Here is a 25,238-nt window from a genome sequence, read left to right as displayed (position 1 = left end):
ATAATATACATAGTGGGCGAGTAGGTGAGTGAAAGCTTCCTATAGAGGATGGTCCATGAATAGGCAACAAGCAATTAAAAAAAAATTATCTAAATTTGATTTATTTTAAATTTAAAATATATATATATGAATTTTAATTATTTTATATATAAATTTAATTGTATATTATATTTCAAATTCATGAAAAATCCCATTTAGGGTTGGCTAAAATTCTTTACCAACTTAAATAGGAAGAGGCTACGTGTAATATAAGCTCTTCTCCTCTTGTCCCTGTTCGTCCGTTGACACCATTCTCAGCATTCCAAAGACATAAATTTTTGACAGACCAATAGGGCAGCAACTTCAACCTCACATTGGCTTTTCCAGCTTTTGCATTCGTGGTCATGAAACCCATAGAGATTCTCAATGCATGCAAGTAAAGGGACGGTGCTAAGAGAAGTCAAGCAATCATCTTTCATTATTCAAGAAACCATAAATTTTTAACACAAGCACTTCTCTCTCTCCCTCTCTCTCTTTCTATATATATGTAGACTTTTGTTCCATTCTTTTCTTCTAAGTCAATTAATATTGAAAGATGGATCGCTACGAGATATTGAAAGATATTGGATCAGGAAACTTTGGAGTTGCTAAGCTTGTTAAAGATAAATGGAGTGCTGAACTCTTTGCTGTCAAGTATATTGAGAGAGGCTTAAAGGTACTACTTTTAGCTTATTTTTTTTCTTACTTTTTTCCCTCTCAATTCACTCTCTGTTTCATTGCTTTTGTTTGCTTTTGAGTGGAGAAGGGATCGGGGTGAAATTTCTAATAGTATGTTCGTAACAGCTCTGTGTTGAATAAGATGGGAAATTTTGCATTGTTTTTCTTTTATCATCAAGAACTTGCCTGGGTTCTGTTAGCTTTGTTCATATGATAATTTGGATTGTATTATTTTGTTTTTAATGTTTGTCTTGTTTCATGGAATCATTTTAGGGTCTGTTCTTTTTGGTTTTCCAGATTGATGAACATGTGCAGAGAGAGATCATGAACCATAGGTCGTTGAAGCACCCCAACATAATTAGATTCAAAGAGGTAATTAAGTGTCATATTTCCCTTTTAATGGAGATGTTTTGTGTACCCATGTCTTTTAGCTAAATGATGAGTCTACACGGTTCTACTTTTCTTTCAAATCAAAGAGTAAATTTTGAAGGAACAAGAAGACTTATTGGTATGGTAGCTATGAACAGAACATATTTCACAATCGGACTTATTCTGTTTTCCACTTTTATTTCTGTGCTTAGTGGAAGAGGCCAAAGAGGATTTCCAAGTTTGGGATTTCCCATAAATAGCCTTCTTCAACCACTTTTTTATAATTTCAAGTTGTCAAAGTGAAAGGCCATGGCATACAAATATGCCTGGCTGACCCCTGCTTTATACTCTGCTCATGTGACAAGATGGTTTAAAGAGAAACAAATTTTGGTGTCAATTTTTCAAGAATATAAGAAAGAGATAAAAGAAAGATAGGATAGTACCTATCCAATTGGTCTGGTGATGCTTCAGTAGTTTTGGGAACCAGATTCAACTGTGAATTTGTTGTGCAGGTCTTTCTCACACCCACTCATTTAGCCATAGTCATGGAATATGCAGCTGGAGGAGAACTTTTTGAGAGAATTTGCAATGCTGGTAGATTCAGTGAAGATGAGGTACATGTACAATGTTAAAGCATATAATTTTTAATCTTCACTCGTTCTGATGTGGAGCTTAAATTTATCTTTTTCATTGTCTGCTTCTGTAAATTTCTATCAGGCAAGATTTTTCTTTCAACAACTCATTTCAGGGGTTAGCTACTGCCATTCTATGGTAACTATTCTCCCAGTCTCCATGCTTATTTGACTCTTAAGCCTACTTTCACCTCTGATTATAATTAATGACATTTTTTTGTACGCTACAGCAAATTTGCCATAGAGATCTCAAGCTGGAAAACACTCTACTAGACAGCAGCTCAGCGCCGCGTCTTAAGATATGCGACTTTGGCTATTCCAAGGCAATGAACTTGTTAATTTTTCAATGTGAAACTATATTTATAAGTAGAAATCTAAATCGTGATTGTTTTACCTGTTTTTATGTAGTCTTCTGTATTACATTCTCAACCCAAGTCTACAGTGGGAACACCAGCCTATATTGCACCAGAGGTCTTGTCTAGAAAAGAATATGATGGCAAGGTATTCATTTGATTGCTTTGAATCTTCATATTGTTATATCTATCACTTCAGGAACAGTCACTTAACATCCAGCATTGCTCTTTTGATCAATGAAATATATAGATAGCAGATGTTTGGTCTTGTGGGGTTACCTTGTATGTGATGCTGGTTGGTGGTTATCCATTTGAAGATCCAGAAGATCCAAGAAACTTCAGAAAAACCATTCAGGTCTTTAATAACATTAATTACATTTAGTACCCCACTTTTATATGCCTTAATAAAAATGCTTACTGGCTTAATTGCAGAGGATCCTTAGTGTCCACTACTCCATTCCAGACTATGTTAGAGTTTCCACAGAATGTAAACATCTTCTATCTAGGATTTTTGTAGCCAATCCTGAAGAGGTAATGGCAACAATTTTTGTTATTATTCTGTTATGCAGCGCATGGAGTGTAAATTCATTTTTTAAATTTACCCTTTCTATTGTAGAGAATAAGAATGCCAGAAATTAAAAAGCATCCTTGGTTGCTAAAGAACTTGCCTATAGAATTCATGGAAGAGGAGGAAGGTAGCTTGCAAGACAACGAAAAATGTGAAGACTCCCAGAGCATTGAAGAAATATTAACGATAATTCAAGAGGCCAGGAATTCTGGAGAGGGTCCCAAACTAGGTGGACTTTTAATTGGAGGGAGCATGGATCTTGATGATATAGATGATGCTGACATAGATGACATAGAGACAAGTGGAGATTTTGTTTGTGATCTATAAGTAAAATTGAAATTAAATGGCCGTATAATGCCATTCTTTTCATGTATAGGAGGTGGTGTTATTGAGATTTTCCTTGGCATGGAAGCTTGTGTTCCTCTTTTTATTTGGATTTGTGTACAATCTTGTCTTTTTATTTGGATTTCTTCTTAGTTTTCTAACAATTCTCTTAAATTCTCTCTCTTTCCCTATTTTTGGTCATAATAAAAACAACATCATAAAGATATTGAGGAGAAGTATGATGTATTACATTATAGTTTTTAAAAGGTATGATAATTCGTAAAAAGCAAAAAAAAAAAAAAAAAGAATGATGCACATATTATGTATGCTTCATGTTGAATTTTTTTCATATCCTTTACTATGATAGGTAAATTACGAAATGATTGTTTGTGTTTTTCTCTCTCTATTTGTTATAGAGAATTTTTCTTTCATTTTCCTTTTCTTAGAGACCTAGTTCTCTTTTTTTCTATCGCCCCTTATAGTTGTCCCTTGCCCCTTTTGGGGATAGCTTTGCTCCCACCACCAAATATGGGTCTCTCCCTCCCTACTTTCTAGCAGGGTTGTAGATAGGTTTTTTTAAATCTTTGGTTGCAGGTATATTGTGGTTATTGCAGAGGAATCTATTTGGTCACCTACATTTAATGTTCTTCTATTGGCATAAGGAGCATATGGTTTGGCCGGACTGTTTGTTCTTAGCCTTACGGGAGGGTGCTTTGAGTCGCTATGAGGATGGGTAACTTAAGGGTTGTATAGCCAACATACTTTTGATGGTTGTTTAACCCATGAAGATGAAGTAGCCATTTGAGCTCTGCCTATCGACTCTCCCTGCAAGTCATGGAGCTTAAATCCGATGGTTCGTTGTCTTGAGGTCTTGGTGCTGCTTCTTAGAAGATTGAGCTTTAATGGCGATGACCTTTTAGATTTGCATGTTTCTTCTTGCTTGAAGGCTTGTTTCTCTTATAGACGACAGTGAAGTTGGTATTGCTACTTTCGTTTTTTTGTTTCTCCTTGTTAGACATAGGATTTGTGGCTATCGAGGCCGATGGGCTTTATTGCTTTAGTCTACATATTTGGGCTTTTTTTGTGTCTGTAGGTTTGTAATTTGGGCTTATGTATTTGGGCCTACTATTTAAGGCCTGGGCCTTTGTATTGAATTTCCCTAAATGAATATTCTATCTTTGATTAAAAAACAAATAATGATCTTTGAGATCAAATGAAAGTCACTATTTAGTCTTTTATATTTGGAAATGAAACAATTTGATCTCCAAGTTTAATTATGTCAATAAATTCATTTCTTCATCGAAATTAAAGAGAAATTGTCATTAATTAGATATGAAAAGACCAAAATAACCCTCTTTTGTTATGCTCATTTCCCCTCTGTCTGCCATGTCTTTGTCTCTTAGTCTATTTTCTCTCACATATGCACTCTTTTTGTTCCCCCCCCCCCCTCCCCTCTCTCTCTCTGCCTCCCTTTTATCATTGTTAAGAATCAAAACTTAGAGGAGTAAATTATTTTTTTTTAATAGTGGGGACTAAATCATGGTTATCACCAAACCTCATATGCCATTATGTGCCTTACCCTTATATTTAAGGTTTGTTATAGAGTAACAATTTTGGGAGCGAGTAAATGCTTTAGATCACAACGGATTTGGCATTCAAGCGATTGGATAGCATCATTTACATTGATGTTCTTGTAAAATAAGGCAAACACGTGCTGGAAATTTCTTATCGCACACATATATACATTAATGGCTGGATTTTAACTTAAAAATCTTATTAAATTTGAAAAATCTTTTCCTAATTTGACTAAGAGAATTACTTCTTAATTGGTTAGAAAATTACTTCATGTATAGAGTAAGACTCTTATTTTAATATTATTTTGATTTAACTGTGATTTTTGATATGATTGGCATTGAAGACTAACACTATAATTCAAGTATTGCAATATAGGTTATTTGACTTTGGTCCATAGATGAAGAAAGGCATAGAGTTCAAGAAGAAATGACTCTTATCTATTATTAGCAGGCTGTTATGATGTTAAAGTAGTAAATATATTAATTATGTGTAGAGAAGAATGTGACGGATAAACTTGAGTGTTATGTATATTATTTGTGTTTAATTGAGTTAATGGACATAGTGATGCTTTAATCTTATTAATGTATTTGTAACATTTGATTGATAATGGAATATGACATGTTTATGAATGTAACCCTTTATTGAGAAGGTAAACCACATAAAATATTGCTTGTGTTATATTTGCTTTTTTTTTTTTTTATGGATTACACGCTTTCGTAATAGCAACAAGGTGAGTTTTGATCGTAACAATTGGTATCAGAGCTTTAAGGAATGATCCTAGCAAGTTTGGTCAAAGGTTGAGTTATTGTGATATATGTGAACTAAGTTATACATGCAATATTCGCGATTAAGCTCAAGGTTTTGTGGAGAGTTGAAATTAAAATGGTGCTATTGATGTAAAATTAAGCAAGTTGATGAAGTGAAGAGTAATTTGAAGAAATAAGTAAATACACCCGAGATGAGTTGAAGAATGAAGATTTTGAAGGATTTAAGTTCAAGCATAAAAATTTGATTATTAAAGATACCCAATAATTTGTGTTGAAATAGGTATTTTGAGAGGAAAAATCTTTATTTCTATGTGTTAAAAAATTCTAAACACTTCCTCCTATTTATACAATAATTTTAGAACTTAAAAAGAAACCTATATACATTAGAAGACTAATTATAGAAGGAAGAAGTCAATTACAATTACATACAAACTCTGCAATAATTGAGATATTCCTACAGGGAATAAAACATAGGATTCCAACACTCCCCCTCAAGTTGCTGGATAATCCTTTAGTAAACACATCGGCCACTTATTCCGTTGAAGTAACATGAGAGACACATAAAGATCCCTCCACTATTTTCTCCTTTATGAAGTATCGATAAATTTCTATATGCTTGGTCCGATCATGTTGAACTGGATTATGGACTTTACTGATAGCAGCTTTATTGTCACAGAACAAGGACAATCTGTTTGTTTCTAATAGTCTCATTTCTTCTATCAATTTCTACAACCACAGTAACTCACAAATACCCTATGCCATAGCTTTGTTTTCTGCTTCTGCACTGGATCTTGCTATTACATTTTGCTTCTTACTTCTTCAAGTGACTAAATTACCACTAACAAAGGTATAATAACCTGATGTTAACCTCCTATCATCAAGAGATCTAGCCCAATCTACATCTATAAAGGCTTTTGCCATACTTTGAAAAAGAAGTCCCTTTCCTGGTGCATATTTTAAATACCTTAAGGTGCAAAAGACAACCTCTAAGTGAGGTTCTCGAGGATCATGCATGTACTGGCTCACTGAGCTTACATCATATGCTCTGTCTGGTCTAGTATGAGAGAGATAAATCAATCTCCCATCAAATCTCTGATATCTCCATGCGTCGACTGACTCCCCAACTCCTGTTTGCAACTTATGATTAGCTTCAATAGGAGATTCTGCTGGTTTACATCCTAACATGCCGTCTCATCTAAAAGATCCAATATGTACTTCCTTTGAGAAATAAAATTCTCTCTGTCTGATCTGGCAACTTCTATTCCCAGGAAGTACCTTAATTTACCCAAGTCTTTAATTTCAAATTCCTAGGCCAAGCGTTCCTTTAGATAAGCAATTTCTTCCTTATTATCTCATATTACAACTATATCATCAACATAGACAATAAGCAGTGTGATCTTTCCTCTATGATGTTTCATAAATAGAGTGTGATCAACATTGCTTTGATAGTACCCAAAGGAAATCCTGGCCTTATTAAACTTGTCAAACCATGCTCCCAGTGATTGCTTCAAGCCATATAATGCCTTCTTCAATCTACATGTTTTTCCTTTAGTCTTTTCATCCTCAAATCCTGGAGGAATCTCCATGTATACTTTCTCTTCTAAATCTCCATGCAAAAAAGCATTTTTAACATCAAATTGTTGTATGTCCCATTTAAGGTTTATGGCATATGACAGTAAGATTCTGATAGTATTCATCTTTGCAATAGGAGCAAAGGTCTCCTGATAATCTACCCCATATGTCTAAGTAAAGTCTTTTGCCACTAGTTTGGCCTTATATCTTTCTATGGAACCATCTACTTTATGCTTCACAGTAAACACCCATTTGCATCCAACCAGTTCCTTTTCCAATGGAAGATCAATAAGATCCCATGTCTCATTTTTTGCCAAAGCCTTTTTCTCTTCTACCATGGCCGCCTTCCATTTTGAATCAAGGTATGCTTTCTTCCAATCATGTGGGATAGAAACAGACAAGACAAAGGCTCTATAGAAAGGAGATAAAGAATCATAAAAGACAAACTTGGATATAGGATGTTTGGCCTAACCCCTTTTTTATGAGTAATGGGTATATCAAGATCATTAACAGAAGAATCAGATTGAGTATTAGAAAAAGGGGTCTTACCACATAATTCTTCAGGCTCAGGATGTGCAGGTGCTGAATCTAGGGATTCTAACTGATTAGGTGTATCATGCTCAATGACTGTATCTGTCTTATCACGACGAGTGTAAGTTTTTAAATCCATTCTATTTAGTCTCTCTGTAGGTTGAGGAGCAACTGGCCTATCCTCACTACTCAGATTAGGTTTAAATATAAGAATCTCCCCCTGAAAATGAGTAAGGAAGGTGACCTCTTCCTTATTATTCTCCTCCTGAAGAGGTAACTGGAAGTAGGGTTCAAATTCCCTAAAGTTGACATCTATGGTTACAAAATATTTTCTTAACGGAGGATGATAACACTTATACCCTTTTTTAGTACTAGAATAACCTAAAAACACACATTTTATTGCTCTGGGTTCTAATTTCTCGACATGTGACCTGTGAACAAAGCAAACACACCCAAACACTTTTGGAGTAACAATATAAGAACTCTTACCTTTAAGAACTTCCAAAAGACTCTTAAAGTTTAGTGTGTGAAGGGGCATCCGATTGATAAGATATATTGTAGAAAGAACAACATCAGTAATACAAGTGGCTTGAAAATCTTGGTAGTAGTCCAGTTCCTGCCACAGACCGCTTAGTTCAGCAAAGTATTGAGCAATGGTCCTCTCTCATTGTTTTGTATTATGAATCTTGTTTCGTATCTCATAGATCTGTGTATCATTGCCCATTTGGGAATATGTTTGAGACACAGCATTCTAGATTGCAGCAGCACTATTCAAAAGTAAATATTCATGGGCTATCTGTGGTTGCATTGAATTAATTAGCCAAGACATTATAAGGGAATTCTCTGATTCCCACTAGCTATGAGTAGAACTACCAGCTTCTGTTTTTGTATTATTACCGATAACATATCCTCATAGTCCTCTATCCTGAATAAATAACAAACAGGATCTTGACCATGCAAAATAATTAGTGCCATCAAGCTTTATGGGACTAATTTGTAGAGAAGGATTGTCACCAATTGGGCTCATCCTTACTTCAGTTAGGTCTTTTCCCTCAACCATATGTTAAACAACAAGCCAAAAAAGAAAACAGTAACAATTTGCAAAAATAGCAGTGACAGTTAAAGGGAAAAAAAAAAGATCCAGGGATCACAGGTGCAAACCAAAGGTTGAAACTAGGTGGGTAGAGGCATAGGACTGTGGGAAGATCGTCGGAGGAGGAGTCGGCCTGAAACGGGGCTTAAAAGTTAACCCACGTGCTAGCACATGTGAACGGCAATGAGAATTCAAACAGTAGGGAGAATTCAAATGGCACCGGACAGAGCTAATTTTCCAAGGATAAACTTATTGGCAGTTGTCCTTCCTTCTAGGATGGGCGGTGATAGTCAACTCCTTCTATGATTGTGCTAAGAAGCCTACACTTAGCAAACCCTAACTTTGGTTGCAGTAGTGTTTCATGCCAAAAATAAATGCTTGTGCTCTAATACCATGTTGAAATAGGTATTTTGAGAGAAAAATTTTTTATTTTTATGTGTTAAAAAATTCTAAGCACTTCCTCCTATTTATACAATAATTTTAGAACTAAAAAAGAAACCTAATTACATTAGAAGAATAATTATAGAAGGAAAAAGGCAATTACAATTACATACAAACTCCACAATAATTGAGACACTCCTACAGGGAATAAAACACAGGATTCCAACAATTTGATATATGTATAATTGATGTATTTTGAGTCAAGATGAAGATTTGTTAGAGTGTGACTTAAAATTCTTACAGAAGTTGGAAAAATCTTTTCCTGAGTTGACTGAGCTCTCTCATTGTTGCTAATAATAAAAAAAAAAACCAAAAAGGCAAATCATATAATGTTAAAATAACTAAGAAAATTTTTTGGGAACTATATCCAAACCAAGAAAAGTTTATATATATATATATATATATATATATATATATATATATATATAGAGAGAGAGAGAGAGAGAGAGAGAGAGAGAGAGAGAGAGAGAGAGAGAGAGAGAGAGAAATAGGAAATTAAGCTCTAGAAAATCAAATCATAACCACAAAAAAAAAAGAATGGCAAATCACAAAAACCATATCCAAATCCATAAAAAAAAAAATTATAGACAAACATAAAATCAAATGATGGAAACTTAAACCAAAGCCGCAAACAAATCACAGAGAAATGGAATCACAAAATCAAATCTAAAAATAAAAAAAAAATATAAACCATGAAAATTAATTTGAATTGAGTGATGCACTTGAAAGGAGAAATCAATTTTCAATACAGTTTACTTGATACATATCACTACCACGTCAAGCTCCTACTACCTCACTAGCAAATGTAGACATTGAATAAGTCTATTAAAAAAAGGTACTTAGAGTTTCACTACCATTAGGAGCAACAAAGGCGACATTAAAGGAGAGGGAGGAGGGTTGTGAGATAGAGGGAGAAGGGGGTGTATGGGTTGTCAGTTTGGAAAAGCAGTTTCTTTTGGACTAGACAAAAGTGAAAGCTAAAAGAGGTGGAGAGATTGGATTGCAAGAATAGAGGCAGATGTGGGTGTGTGAGAGAGAGCAAAGGGAAAATGGAGAGGGAGGGAGGGGGGGGGGGCGGGGGGGGGGGAGTGTTGTGTCATGAGAATAAGGCACACAAGAATGATAAGCAGGCGAGTTTTTATGAGTACTTAATCTTGTTGAATCCTAACAAGACAAGTTTAATTAATTTTTAATCAAGTTTGGGTGGGTTTGGATTTGAAATTTTATACCAATCATATAATACTTTGAATACATGCTATTTGAAACTGTTTAGCTAAACAGGTGATTAATAGTGGGTGCTCTAACATGTTTGTTTAATTATTTTAAATTTTCTTTTGCCATAGTTTTTTAACATTTGGGCTGGTACCCTATCCATAGATCTCCTGTATAATTAAAATTTCTGCAGAAATGTTTATATAAAAAAAATTTTGGTTCGTGTAGTATGCAAATTGGGTAATGATAAACGAGTTTGAAATGGGTATGGGTAGTAAAAAGTTTTTTTTTTTTTAGTTTAGGACGAATTCAAGTATTATATATATAATTGAATTAGGATTTAAGTTTCCAAATTTTGCGAGTTTGGCCATAATATAGACCATACAACAGGGAGTTTTTGACTCGCTCGACCTGTAAACACAATATATAACAATTTGAGGAGCTCAGCTCACCCTCCACATACTCATCATGTCATGAATCAATTGGGAGCTCAGCTCCCTCATCCAATCCAATCACACTCACACATACATGCATTTAATGTTCTTACAAATTCAATATAATATTATATTACAATCCCAAATTGATTAAAATACTCCTAACACATGCTGAGTCTAAAATTTTGGCTAAATTGTATAAAATACATTAGATATTACTAATTGACGTGCGAAGAAGAGAAGCAGGTTAGTCACAACAAGTAATCCTCCTGTAGCCTAGAAAAATAAGATGAATAGGAGTGAGCGTTCGACTCAGAGAGTAAAATACCAATTTTAACTACAACTTCTATAGCTACCTAGAGCTAATGTATCCTAAGGAGTGGAATGCAACACCATCAAAATTTTCATACACATCACATCATAATAGTAAAAAGGCAATTTGGAGCACTCACACACCCAATAATGTTCAAACAATACATATATGGGAGCTAATCCCCTATACAGCTGTCTTAATCTAACCTCTGCCAGCGAGTGTCTCTCAAGCCAGACTTTCACTTGATAAACCAAATGTGGGGGCCAGCGAGATCATCTCGAGCTGTGCCTACCCCGACTTATCCATAAAGGACTGGGTCCCAACGAGTGTCTCTCAAGCTGTATCTACTCGTCCTATCCATATCCAAAACCACACACCACACGCACACCAACGCGTGCACACTGCTTCAAATTACTATAAACAACATCCATGGCACTTCATCAATTAAGAATGTAATATAAAATGTGCCTAGTATTTAACTACATACATACATATTTATAAGTGATGCATGGATATGCCTAAATATATAATAATATTGAAATTATAATTAAATTAATATTTTACTCACATACTTAAACCAAGGTCATTGTGGCTGCTGGACAGAGGAGGAAGGCTGTCCCGACTTATCTGACAATTTCATTACAATTGTTTAATATATTTGACTCAATACAAGTTTAGAAAGGACCAAAGACGCCCTAAGTCGTGCCGAAAATCCTGCAAAGTCTCTCCTATACTTAGGACCTACTCAACCTGTATAAGGGATCAAAATACACATCTATATCTACAAGTTACACATCCAAAACTCTATCACATCACATGGCCCCTCCTGGGCCCATCCAAACAATCAACAGCCATAATCTGAAAAATTATAATTTAGTTCCTATAATTACCCCTTTTACAAAAACTACCCAAATGAACTCTAAAAATTCTAAAATTTTGCTCTACGGTCCTTAGCAATATTATTAAGTTAATGCAAAAGGAATTATAATTTTCTAACTTACCTCAAATATTTTATAGATTTTTAATCAAAATCAGGCACTAGATAATTAAGAAAAATGAGGGTTCGGGTTTACCTATGCCAATTCTGACTCTTGGGACGCATCCGGAACTTCTGAAAATGGTGGGATAGCCTATAATTTCGACCCAATTATGAAACTTTTTTGGTAGTCTTCCTGTCCGGCTCGAAATTACAGACCTGAGCAACTGTTAAATTTCCTCGAATTGAAGGTACCTATGCAAAGCCCACAATATGAGGGTTAGTGCACAATTTTTACGGAATTTATTAAGCTCATTTAGTGCTCGAAAAAATACTGTGAAGTTTCATGGGACCCACCGAAAAACGGTGTCCGAAAAATTCGAAATGGGTATTGCCGCGAAGCTCTCACCTAGGGGAGCACTCAGGTACTCGTGGATTTTTTGTGGAGTTCACGGTTTACTAGAAATCTAGCCCAAAAGTTGAAACGGGCTAAAAACTTTCCAGACAAAAATTGGACAAATCGCTCGATAGATTTTAGTGTTCTTGGTGTCTATAGAAAGCTCTCGAGGTATAGATGAGTTTTAGGATAAGACTCGATCTAATCGATGGCCGGATCGGCAGAAATTGGCCCGAAAAGGCAAAAAGTTTCGCTTGCGAAGGCAGGGAGTTTGGCGCGATTTTTCGGTCAGCTGGGGCTTTGGTCGGCGGCGGGGAGGGTCCCTGGAGGCGTGTCGACGAGCTAGGGAGGGAGAGGCGGCTATGGGGCGGCAAAGGGAGGAGAGAGGAGAGAGAAAATGGTGAGGGAAGAAAGGGAGTTAGGCTAGCACGGGGAAGGAGAAGAAGAAAAGAAAAGGGCCAGTCTGATTCGACCGGTCCGATCCGGTTCGATTTAGCAAGTTTGATTCAAGATACCTAAAATTGAATTTTTACCTGGCCCTGGGACAAAAAACCAGACCCAAAAATTTTGAAAAATTTCTAGAAAACTCAGATAAATTCGTAGAGTCTAAATATATTTTTAGTTTTGCCACGTGATCTTTAAATTAATTTTTAAAAATATCAAAGTTTCACATTTTTGGAAAATCGAACTCGATTTCTAAAATTCAAAAAATTTCAAAAAAATTTTCAAAATTTAAACAAAATAAAATATTAATATTTACCCATAAAATAATTAATTTAAAAATTAGGAATGTTACATTCTTCCCTCCTTACAAAAAATTCATCCTCGAATTTTTTACACAAGGCAGAATAAAAGAACAGAATTACACATTGAACAAGGGTACTTGCTACGCATGTCCCGCTCTGACTCCCAGGTGCATTCTTTCACTGACTAGCTCCTCCACAAAACCTTAACCATAGGGATCTTTTTTTATCTTAGTTGCCTCACTTGGTAATCCATTATGGTTACTGGTTACTCCTCAAACGTCAAGTCTTCTTTTAGTTCTACTGTATCCGGATGTAGCACATGAGAAGGATCAGGTTTGTATTTCCTGAGTATGGAGATATGAAACACAGGGTGAACATGAGAAAGGCTGGGTGGTAACTCTAACTGATAGGCAACTGCTCTGAATCTGTCAGTAACCTCAAAAGTTCCAATATACTGAGGTGCCAACTTAAACTTCTTTCCAAATCTCATAACTCCCTTCATCTGAGAAACCTTCAGGAATACGTAATTGCCTACTGCAAACTCAACATCCCTCCGTCTGGGATCTGCATAACTCTTCTTCCTGCTGAAAGCCGTTTTCAATCGTTCCCTGATTAAATGAACCATCTCAGAAGTGTATTGCACTAGGTCTACATTATGCACCTTTGCTTCTCCCATTTTTGTCCAACACAGAGGAGACCTACACTTTCTGCCATACAGTGCCTCATAGGGTGCCATCCCGATACTGGAATGATAACTGTTGTTGTAGGAAAACTCTACCAAGGGTAGTTGATCATCCTATTGACCTCCGAAATCCAGGACACACATACGAAGCATATCCTCCAATGTCTGAATTGTCCTTTTGGACTGCCCCTCTGTCTAGGGGTGGAAGGCAGTACTAAAGTTTAACTGTGTGCCAAGTGCCTTTTGTAGCTTTCTCCAAAACTTAGAAGTGAATTGGGGCCTCTGTCAGATATTATGGAAGTAGGAACTTCATGCAATCTGACTATTTCTCGAACATAGAGCTTGGCGTATTGTGCAATAGAATAGGTGATTCGCATAGGCAAGAAATGAGCTGTTTTAGTCAAACGATCTACAATTACCCATATCAAATCATATTCCCGCGTGGTACGAGGTAACCCAGTTACAAAATCCATCGTGATCATTTCCCATTTCCATTTCAGGATAGGGAGCTCTTCCAGCTTCCCTGATGGCCTCTAGTGTTCAAATTTCACCTTCTGACAAGTCAAGCACTTGGACACAAAGTCTGCTATGTCTTTCTTCATGCCATTCCACCAGTAGCTATGTTTCACATCATGGTACATCTTGATGGAGCCTGGGTGAACACTGTAGGTGTAGACACCATATTTTGGTCAACCCTCAAATGCAAGGTTCTTTTAAAATTGGAATTTCATTATGTTATCCGTTCTCGACTGATGAGCCGATCAGAGGTGGCTTTTCCGAACTCACCAGTGGCTTGTCTTCGGAATAAATCGATCTCACATTCAAGTTAGATTGCTTTCCGATCTCTTGGCCTTTATCCGATGTGTCCAAATCGATATTGGACCTTTGAACCATTCAATCTTGCATGCTATTATTTTTTGATCCCTCTATGTTCAAATACCTCAAAATCCCAAATCAACACATGATATTTTGATCAAGTATCTCGCTCGAATTGTCTAAACATTCTTCAAGCAGAGCTAAGTTTTTATCCGATCCCTAAATAATGATTCCGACCTTAATAAGCTCAAGTAATTTTCAAATCTTTACAATTCTATCAAATCCCTATTCAAATGTTTTAAAGTTTCATGCGATATTTGGTCACGGGTCCGTCCGATCTCATGTTCACGTGTAATGTTTTTTCAATCTCTTGGAGTAGCTTGATGTTTTATGATTAATAACCGATCTCGAGTTTAATGTTCAACTGCATTCAATTGATTAAGTACTCGGGCAATTTGGTTTGGATGTTTTCCGATCTCTTCAAGAAATTTATAAAGACTTAGATTTATTTTGAAATAAAAATATACAAGTCATTCGACAAGAGGGTCTCCCCTAACCTGCTCTCCAAGTACATTATCAGTTCTATCATTCTCTCTCTCTCTCTCTCTCTCTCAGGCTCCTCCTCGCTCTCCTCTTCACCTCTGGGGATGAGATCCACCATCCTGGAGAAGTCTTCCTCAGGATAGCGCCTCAAAGCTCGGCTAGAAGATCGCCATGAGCATTCACATAAGACCAACTTCTCTCACCACGGCCTGTTCTTTTTTCACTTTCATCTCCTCGATAAGGCGAGTGACATTGGTAAGCCCAAGCATATTCAAGTTTCCGCTCCAGTTCAGCTATCCTATCCTCGTAAGACTTCGTCCGATCTTCAATTTGGGTGATGTGGTCCTAAGCAGATGAAAGTTGGGCCCTGGCGAGAGCTGCGTCCTGGACTGCCTTCAGAATTTCCTATTTCAAGAGATGGGCCTTTTCTCTAATTATATGTTGGTTCACAATGCTCTCTACACCCAAGCTCATCGTCTGAGTCAGGAGATCATCAATGCTATTTGGAACCAGTCTATTCCAATCTTCCTAAAAATAGATGGTGGCACCCAGGACCTTGGCCAAGTCAAGATTCCCCCGAACTGAGCGATTTTTTTTCAGAGAGTGGATAAGGACCTGAGCACCATGAGAGAGGGTCCTTATGGCTGGTTGAGAAGACCCTCCTTCCACACTTGAAGAAATTGGAAAAGGTAGTGGTTCAGCTTGTCGAGGAGGGGAAGGATTTATCTTTACCTCTGGGGTTAGCTGTTCTGGAGGTCGGAACGAAGAGCTCGACACTTCTACCAAGTCCTGCCTCAGCGTCTGAGCGGCAGTAGTAGCTTTCATTTCTCACACTTTCCAGGCGACCTCCCTTTTTCGCTTACAGCTCTCCTTCGCGCTATCGCCTCCCGCTATACCTGCATAGAGAATAAGTTAGTGAGATCACCAAGGTTAGGAGACTGAAGATTTAGGTTATACCAATCCCGAGTCTAAGGTCAGAGAGCTGCAGCTCATAATCCTCATGGGCGATCATTTGCATTAGCCAACACTTCAGTTCGGCTATAACCGCATCAAAACATGAATACTTGTGAGTGGCCTCCTGATCCTTCTATTCCTTTACCATGGCATCCTCATCTTTGTTTAGGGCGATCTTCTTTGGAACTGAAGGAACCAAATGCTGCCAACTGCACGGGATACCCTCCAAGCCATTCGGGTCCTTACTCCTTAATATGAAGAACCGATTTTTCCAATTCTTCAATGAAGAAGGGAGATCGGTGAAAAGCCTACAGTTTGGCTTGGCTTGAAAAAACCAATACTCATTGTCCTTTCACCGAGTGAGCCTATGCAGCTTAGCAAAAACCTTTGTTGTAGGCTTGAGCTTTTTAGCTCGGCATAAACCTCTGAAAGCCACCAGAGTCTGCCAGGAGTTCAAGTGCACTTGGGCTACACATATATGATGGAACTTCAGAATGGCCTTAAATAATTTGTTCAAGGGAAACCGAAGCTCGGCCTTCAATTATTCTTTATATACCATAATCAGGTCATTTTCTTCAAAGAAATGATCAGCTCGGAGATCACCATGACATCTGATAAGCTCGAAGGAGTCAGTTCGAAGGTTATACTCTTGGTTAATGGACTGGAGATCAGTCTCCTTGAGAATCAATGGCAACTCATCTACGGGTAAGTTCTCTTTCCTTGAAGAAGATGCTTATTTTGATTTAGTTGCCCGACCATGGGCTGGGACAGAGGTTGTAGAAGGTTCGGGTCACTCGCTTAGTCTGACCACCTCACCTTCGTCCAATGTCCGTGAGATATGAATGAAAGGACGACTAGCAGCTCTCTGACCATCGGTACCGCTCATTTTTAGAGAACAAAAGTGAAACCAATCATAAAAAGATCAAAACTCTTACCGGAGTATAAATTGGCACTGAAAAACTCTAGAAAACAAGGGAGAGTATCGAAGTCACTAGAGGAAGGTCTGAAAATGACATAAGGGAACAAATGGCTAACCTCCTCCCTATTTATACCCGCCTGAGCATTAAATGCTCACGAAGCCCAAGTGATGCATCGGTTAGCGGAACCAGGCCATTTCAATGACACGTCGAAAGAAGATTCCAGAAACATAGTAAAAAGTCGAATAAATGAGATTAGTTAACAAAGGTCATTAGATTGAACAGGGTTCCGAACTAATAGATCGGCTAAATGGCGATTCGTCTAGGGATCAGATCGGGCACATTTATCAGATATCAGAACAATAATCAATGCAATAATAAAAACAGAATATGCAGATCCAAATTTCAATAATAGATTTCATTTCATTTGCAAAAGGTCAGATTACATCATTTGGGCGATCTCTCAAGATCATATTACATCATTTGGGCAATCTCTCAAAGATTATATTACATCATTTGGGCTATCTCTCAAAATCAGCACTACATTCTACCTAACTTAGACTACTTTTGAGCCTAGAATGCTGGCCTATGTCAAAGCCTAGTCTTGTGGCTGAATCAAAATATGCGTTTAGTCAGAAAGCCAAAAAAATACTGGACAAATGTATAGCTCAGATGGGGTGACTATGACTCTCATGATATTGAGTGGTGTCATTGTCGATGTCATCGACCAAAACCGAGCTGCAATTGGGACCCTCGAGGTGGTGAAGAGCCAAATGAACTTCAAGAGGCGATCACTGATATTAAGATTGAAATTACCGGTCCTCTTGTCAGAGATCGATCTGTAAGCCGTACCAATAGGTTGATCCGAGATCGGCGCGGTAGTCAGTTTCGACATTGATCGATCAATTAGTCCAGTTCTCTCACCATCATCAGATGATGCCTTCATGGACCTCTGATCACCGGAATTGTTCATTTTCAGGAGATGAACAAAGAAAACATCCGAAAAAAGATTAAAGTGGTTGTCGTGAGAAGAATCCTAACCGAAAAAGCCAAGAACTGAGAAATGAAACATTGAAGATTCATCGGAGAAAGAAAATTGTGAGTATGCGAAAAAGAATTCGTCAGCATATATATGGGGCCTTGGCATTTATTGTAAGCAGAACTCAAAGCAGACTCATCGATAACTGAAGAATTTATTGCTTTGACCGATACAGGTCGGATTGAGGGTAGAGATCAGAAAATAAGAGAGACTGGAAAAGCGAGGGACGACCTATAGAGATCGAAAAACTCAGGGAGTTGAATAACTTCTAATTATGACCTTTAATTAGCTCCCTTTATCGCTAGATTCGAGTTAGTTAAAGCATTACAAGCATGGTCTAATCCTCGCCACACATCTCGTTTATAAGGACGCACTCCTAGCCGCCAGATTCTAAACGGTTAAAGCAGCCCAGTACATCTCGATTTACACCGTTGATTATAATTGTAACGATGGATTTGGAGCCTTCGGAGATGACAGATTCGACGCTTTTTGTTCCCAGCCTTTGGATCCATTTTGTAAGATAAAACCCTTGACCATTGGATTAAGGGATGAAAGGATAGAAATTCTGAACGGAATCCCGACCCTCAATTTTGATTCTCTTTAATTCCCAAACATTAGATTATGTCCTTTTGAATCTAGGCCTCCCGTCTCCTCTTGATAAGATCCTGACCCTCCATTTTGAGCACCCATTCCCTATAAATACCTACATGCAATACTGTAGAAAGGGGAGAAGGTGGTATCTTGGAAAGACTCTGGACTTCGATATAGTCATATTGCCTGTCATTCGAAGCTCTCAAAGCTTTGAAAAACTTTAGAAACCAGTTTTATGAAGTATCTCATTTAAAAGAGCTTTAAATCCTGTGATTCTCATTTTCAGTATCTGTGCATTACCCTGTGAGCTCAACTTCACTCCATTTTGTCCCCATCGCCTCGGGTCAGCTCAAGTTTTTTGGCCGTCTCAGTCTTTAGCTCCCTAAGATTTGCTGATACCGGTGTAGGCTCACCCGTCGTCCCACCTTTCTACAGGTAAGCATCTAACCTGTCATGTGTTGAATATCCTCGGTTCGTTTTCTTGAGTATTTTTTAAGTATCTAGTTACACTGAGTCTTAGAATAGGTTGTTTTAGCTCATAATCATTATCTTTGCTTTTTCTTTACCATTCGTAAATTTCATTTTAATCATCACCTCATTTTTCATTTCCCTCGAAAATGAATATTCGGGTCATTGGCAACTAGTAAATACTCTGAAGAATGCAGGTAAAAGTACTAACACGGTAGTTTTTAGTCCAAATAAATGAAAACAATAGGAAAATGAGTGTAATTCGAGTAGTTATAGAACGGGTCAGAATAGGCTGAAGGGGTTGAAATGAGAAAATAAGTTACGAGATAGGGTCCTGGAGAGAGCCCAGGCGATAAGACAATGGATCGAAAATCAAGACAAAGTTCGGACCTCGGGCAAGCGATCAAAAAGGGACGGAGTTTGAAACTAAAGAGTTCGGATAAAGCCATCATGCCGAAGATCAGCAAGGAGTTTGGCTCAACACTTGCCATTCGGTTATAAAATCTCATAGACCAGGAAAAGCCTTTCACAGGGGTTTCCTGCCTCCTCGGTAATTCTTTCCAATACGAAAGGGATCGGGAGAGAGTTCTTACCCGAGTTCTCAGCTTAAATTTTTAACAAAATATACTAAAAGATCGAGAGAGAGTTCTTACCCGACTTCTCAGCATGAACTTTAATGAAATATACTAAGAGATCGGGGGAGAGTTCTTACTCGAGTTCTCAGCTTAAATTTTTAACAAAATATACTAAGAGATTGAGAGAGAGTTCTTACCCGACTTCTCAGCATGAACTTTAATGAAATATAGTAAAAGATTGGGAGAGAGTTCTTACCCGACTTCTCAGCTTGAACTCTAATAAAATGCTTTAGATCAGGAGAGAGCCCTTTCCCTCCTAATCCCAATACTTTTATTACAAAACTCTCTATACGTTCCAAACGACGGGTCTGCGGGAGAATTCTCCCAAAGTATCCCGAATATTATGTTAAGGCCCGATGGAGAGTCCTCCTTAAGGCACTCATATTTATAAGGCAAAATTCTCCCTGAAAATATCACAACTTCAGTATTCATATTAATCCTCAAAATACTTATTATACAATACCTATTCACTGAAGGGTCATCTCATGTACTCGTATTCTTAGGCAACCTGTAATAGTGAAATATCAAACATTCCATTTATCCATACAAAGGATTAACATTATCATTCTAACCCTAAATTGCCAATTTCAATATATAAAGAGTACATCATTAAATCTGTTTACCCTTGTTGAAGGATTAGGTGGGGTGCCTAACATCTCCCCCACCCGTGAACAGACTCTAGACCTAGAATCTCTATTTAAGAAGTGGTTTTCAGTAATGGTTTCCTTTAATTTCCCTTAAAATTAAAGTGGGGATTCCTCACTTTTTCCACTTCGGTGAGAATCGTCCGACGACCGTAAAGTCCTTACGACAGTAGGGTGTATAGTGTGCCTCTAGCATGATCTCATTCCTGAGGTTGTCCACGTCGGGCACACATATCCTGGAACCTTGCATAAGAGTGCCATCACTAGCAAATCTAAATTCACAACCTTTACCCTGCTGTACTCTTTCTATAACTTCATTAATTGCGGGTCCCTGTGCTGAGAAACTCTGATTCTGTCTCATAGGTTTGGTCTTACTGAAAAATAGGCCAATAATACCCCCTCATCTGAAATATCCAAGATCATACCTTGATCCATCAACTCGTGTACTTCCCGAATTAATGGTTTCCTCACCGCTGATATGTGCACTAAGCTGCCAAAAGATTTTTTGCTCAGAGCATCTGTTACTACATTGGCCTTCCCAACATGATACTGGATGGTACAATCATAGTCCTTCAGAAGTTCCATCCATCTCCTCTGCCTCAAGTTAAAATCCCTCTGTTGGAAGATGTACTTCAAGCTCTTGTGATCAGTGTATATCTCACACACTTCACCATACAGGTAGTGTCTCTAGATCTTTAATGCAAAGACTATAGCTGCCATTTCTAAATCATGAATGGGTAGTTTTGCTCATGCCTCTTTAGCTGCCTTAAAGTGTAAGCCACTACTTTCCCATGTTGCATCAAAACACACCCTAAACCAACTTTGGAGGTATCACAGTACACGAAATATCCTTCACCACTCATTGGTAATGTCAACACAGGGGTTATAGTTAGACATTCCTTAAGCTTCTGGAAGCTTTCCTCACAATCATCTGTCCAAATGAATGGAACATTCTTCCAAGTTAACTTAGTTAGGGGAGCTGCTATCCTGGAGAAATTCTGTACAAAACGCATATAGTAGTCAGCTAGGCCCAGAAAACTTCGCACCTCAGTGACTGTTATAGGCCTAAGCCAATTAGTTACCGCCTCAATTTTCTTGGGATCCACTTGAATGCCTTCACTAGAAACCATGTGTCTCAAGAATGAGATGCTTTCTAGCCAAAATTCACATTTTAAAAAATTGGCATATAGCTGGTGCTCCCTTAAAGTCTGCAAAACCATCCTCAAATGCCACACATGTTCTTCCTCGGTCCGAGAGTATACCAAAATGTCATCTATGAATATGATGATAAAATGGTCCAGGAATGGCCTGAACACCTTGTTCATCAAATCCATGAAGGCCGCTGGTGCATTAGTTAGTCCAAAAGACATCACCAAGAACTCATAATGACTATATCTTGTCCTGAATGCTGTCTTGGGCATATCCTTATTCCTGATTCTTAACTGACGGTAGTCTGACTATAGATCTATTTTGGAAAAGAATCTAGCCCCTTAGAGCTGATCAAACAGATCATTGATCCGAGGAAGTGGATACTTGTTCTTCACAGTCACCTTGTTCAGCTGTCTATAATCAATACATAACGTTAAGGACCCATCTTTCTTCCTCACAAATAGAACAGGAGTGCCCCAGGGGGAGGGTACTTAGAAGGATAAAACCCTTGTTCAGAAACTCTTGTAGTTGCTCCTTCAGTTCCTTCAATTCTGCTGGGGCCATCCTGTAAGGTGGCATTGATATGGGGTTTGTACCTGGCACAATGTCAATGCAGAACTCTATTTCCCTTCCTGGTGGTAACCTTGGAAGCTCCTCAGGGAAGACATCCATAAATTCTCTAATAACAGGAACATTCTCGATGTCAACACCTTCTACATATGTATCTCTCACTAATACAAAATACCCCTGACACCCACCCCTCAACATCTTTCTAGCACTAATTACTGACACTAAGTTATATGGAGCCACACTCCTATCACTATCAAAGCTAAACTCTTCCACACCAGGTATATGAAAATACACCTTTTTGTTCCTATAGTCTAAAGTGACATAATGAGTTGCCAATCAATCCATGCCCAAAATTACATCAAAATCCATTACTAGTAAAGGAACTAAGTCTACTGGGAGGATTCTTCCATCCACTACCACTGGGCTACCCAGAAAAACCATATCTACATCTATGTTGTCACTACGAGGGGTTGCTACAGACAAGGGGCATTCTAAAGTTGTAGGATTCCTACCCAATCTCATGGCAAAAACAGGGGAGACAAATGAGTGTGTAGCACCTGGATCTATCAAAACACTAGCCTTATAGGAACAGACTAGAAGAATACCTACCACAACTGCATTGGAAGCTTGAGCATCTTGGTGGGTCAAGGTGAAAACCCGACCCTGACCCCTGCCTTGCATTGCAGAACCCTGAAGTTGACTTCTACCTCCTGACCTGCCTCCAAATCCATGTCCTCCTTGTTCTCAGCCCTGTTGGCCACTGAACTGACTGCCTGCCATGCTGGAAGCACCATGATATAATTGATGAGGAACATTTGCAAATAGAATCCTGTGACCCCATCTGTGGCTCACCGAACATGGGACATTCTCTAGCAAAGTGACGCAACTGGCCACACCAGAAATATACTCCTGAACTCATCATACAAGATCCTGAATGTCCTCTTCCACACTACGTGCAGGGTGCCAAGGAGGACCCTGAACCAAACCCAGAACTGCTGTAACCTGAACTGTGACCATTGCTGGAGCCGTACCCTAGTCTGAATCCTCGAGATCTGTATTTAAAATCACCCTTCTTGTTGTTTCTACTTCTTCCTCTGTAATGACTTTGGCCTCCACTATCCATGGTACCCATGTAGGGAACACCTGAAGAACTATCTGCTCTATTCTTCTTTACCGTTCCACTATCATCTCCTGTATAGCTGATTTCAATTTGTCGGGCTCAATCAACTACCACATCAAAAGACTGATCATACATCATGGCCAGGTTTGCATACTTCCTGTCCAGCTCCTTTAGGAACCTCTTTACCTTAATACTTTATGTAGCCACTGCTGTGTGCGCATACCTACTCAATTCTAAAAATTCTGTAGCATATTCATCTACGGATCTACCATTCTGCCTTAAGGCCTCAAAGGCCCACTGGTTTTGGTCTCTGAAGCTTTCTGGCACAAACCTATTGATGAATAGTTCCACAAACTGGGTCTAAGAAAATCCCTCAATATGAGGTAGTACGTAGTCTATCATCCACTGCCTTGGCACTTGCCCCAATGCATGCTGTACACACTCTACCAATCTCCTGTCAGTTAACTGCAGTTCCATCCCTGCCTGTTTGCAAGAGTCCACAAATCGGTAAGCATTATCAGTCACATCATAAATACCAGGCACCAACTTCTTAAAATTTATTTTTTGTTTATAAGGATCCCCTCTTAGTGTAGTGGGCTGCTGCTGTTATGGAGGGCAGACTATATATTGCTCCATCATATCGAAAGTTCTCTACAATCTAGCTGGGATAGCTACCATTGGGTCCATAGGACCCTAGGCCACGAAAGACTATTCCTGTACTAGTGGCGGTTGCTCTTCTACTTGAGCAGCTCTAGGTCTCCTGCCCTGCCTCCTTGGGTCAGGCACCTCATCCTGTGCCGATATCTCGTCTAGCACATCCCGCTCTAGTGCAGTGGTAGCTCTTCTGCTTCTCATTATTTTACTGAAATTCAGCAGTATTAGCTCACAAATATCAAAATGGCATGTTACACAGTTGTATAGACTCATATTTACACACAATTATATTAAGCAGAAACTAGAAGCAAGGATGACAATACAAGGATGAATGTGGACCCTATTCTTCGCACATGACTCCTATTAGACTCTTCCCAAAACTTTAGACATATATTCCCTATGAATCTGGAGCCTAGGCTTTGATACCACATTTGTCATGATCCGAACTATGGGCAGGACTGGCACTAGGACCTGGGCCAGCGTAAAGCCCCCGAGGCCCGTAGTAAGCCTAACTATTCCTTAACCCAATCCTAAGGCCCATTTTGGGCCTAATTTCAAGAATTCAATCGGACAGAGTTCAGTCATAATATGGAACATACAATGGGAAATTTTTGACTCGCCCGACCTGTAAACACAATATATAACAATTTAGGGAGCTTAGCTCACCCTCCACATACTCATCATGTCATAAATCAAATGGGAGCTCAGCTCCCTCATCCAATCCAATCACACTCACACATACATGCATTTAATGTTCTTACAAATTCAACATAATATTATATTATAATCTCAAATTGATTAAAATACTCTTAACACATGCAAAGTCTAAAATTTTGGCTAAATTGTACAAAATACATTAATATTACTAATTGACCTGCGAAAAAGAGGAGTAGGTTAGTCACAACAAGTAATCCTCCTGTAGCCTGGAAAGATAAGGTGAACAAAAGTGACCATTTGACTCAGAGAGTAAAATAGCAATTTTAACTACAATTTCTATAGCTACCTAGAGCTAATGCATCCTAAGGAGTGGAATGCAACATCATCAAATTTTTCATACACATCACATCATAACAATAAAAAGGTAATTTGGAGCACTCACACACCCAATAATGTTCAAACAGTACATATATGGGAGCTGATCCTCTATACGACTCTTTTAATTCAACCTCTGCCAGCGAGTGTCTCTCAAGCCGCGTCTACCCGTTCTATCCATATCCAAAACCACACACCACAAACACGCCAACGCGCGCACACTGCTTCAAATTACAATAAACAACATCCATGGCACTTCATTGCAATATAAAACGTGCCTAATGTTTAACTATATAGATACATATTTATAAGTGATGCATGGGCATGCTTGAATATATAATAATATTAAAATTATAATTAAAATTAATATTTTACTCACAGACTTGAATCGAGGTCACTACAGTGGCTGGGCGGAGGAGGAAGGC

General features: G+C 38.2%; 1 protein-coding gene across 2 annotated transcripts; it reads left to right on the top strand.

Annotated features, from left to right (window-relative positions):
* The first annotated feature begins 320 nt into the window (after window positions 1-320).
* Window positions 321-3,122, top strand: LOC110659191 (serine/threonine-protein kinase SAPK1). Of its 2 annotated transcripts, none has more exons than XM_021817055.2 (9): window positions 321-694; window positions 970-1,068; window positions 1,578-1,679; window positions 1,783-1,836; window positions 1,928-2,020; window positions 2,106-2,198; window positions 2,301-2,405; window positions 2,483-2,581; window positions 2,667-3,122. In XM_021817055.2, exons 1-9 carry the CDS (start codon window positions 575-577, stop codon window positions 2,943-2,945), a joined length of 1,044 nt encoding a protein of 347 aa, XP_021672747.2. In that variant the 5' UTR covers window positions 321-574; the 3' UTR covers window positions 2,946-3,122. The 2 variants fall into 2 exon arrangements, with proteins under 2 accessions (XP_021672747.2, XP_021672748.2); XM_021817056.2 differs by having other exon boundaries at window positions 324-694; window positions 994-1,068.
* Window positions 3,123-25,238: the final 22,116 nt, after the last annotated feature.

Source organism: Hevea brasiliensis, chromosome 10, assembly GCF_030052815.1.
Source record: "Hevea brasiliensis isolate MT/VB/25A 57/8 chromosome 10, ASM3005281v1, whole genome shotgun sequence".
Lineage (NCBI taxonomy): Eukaryota > Viridiplantae > Streptophyta > Magnoliopsida > Malpighiales > Euphorbiaceae > Hevea > Hevea brasiliensis.
The sequence above is the reverse complement of the archived record's forward strand: the minus strand, read 5'-3'. Positions and strand labels throughout refer to the sequence as shown.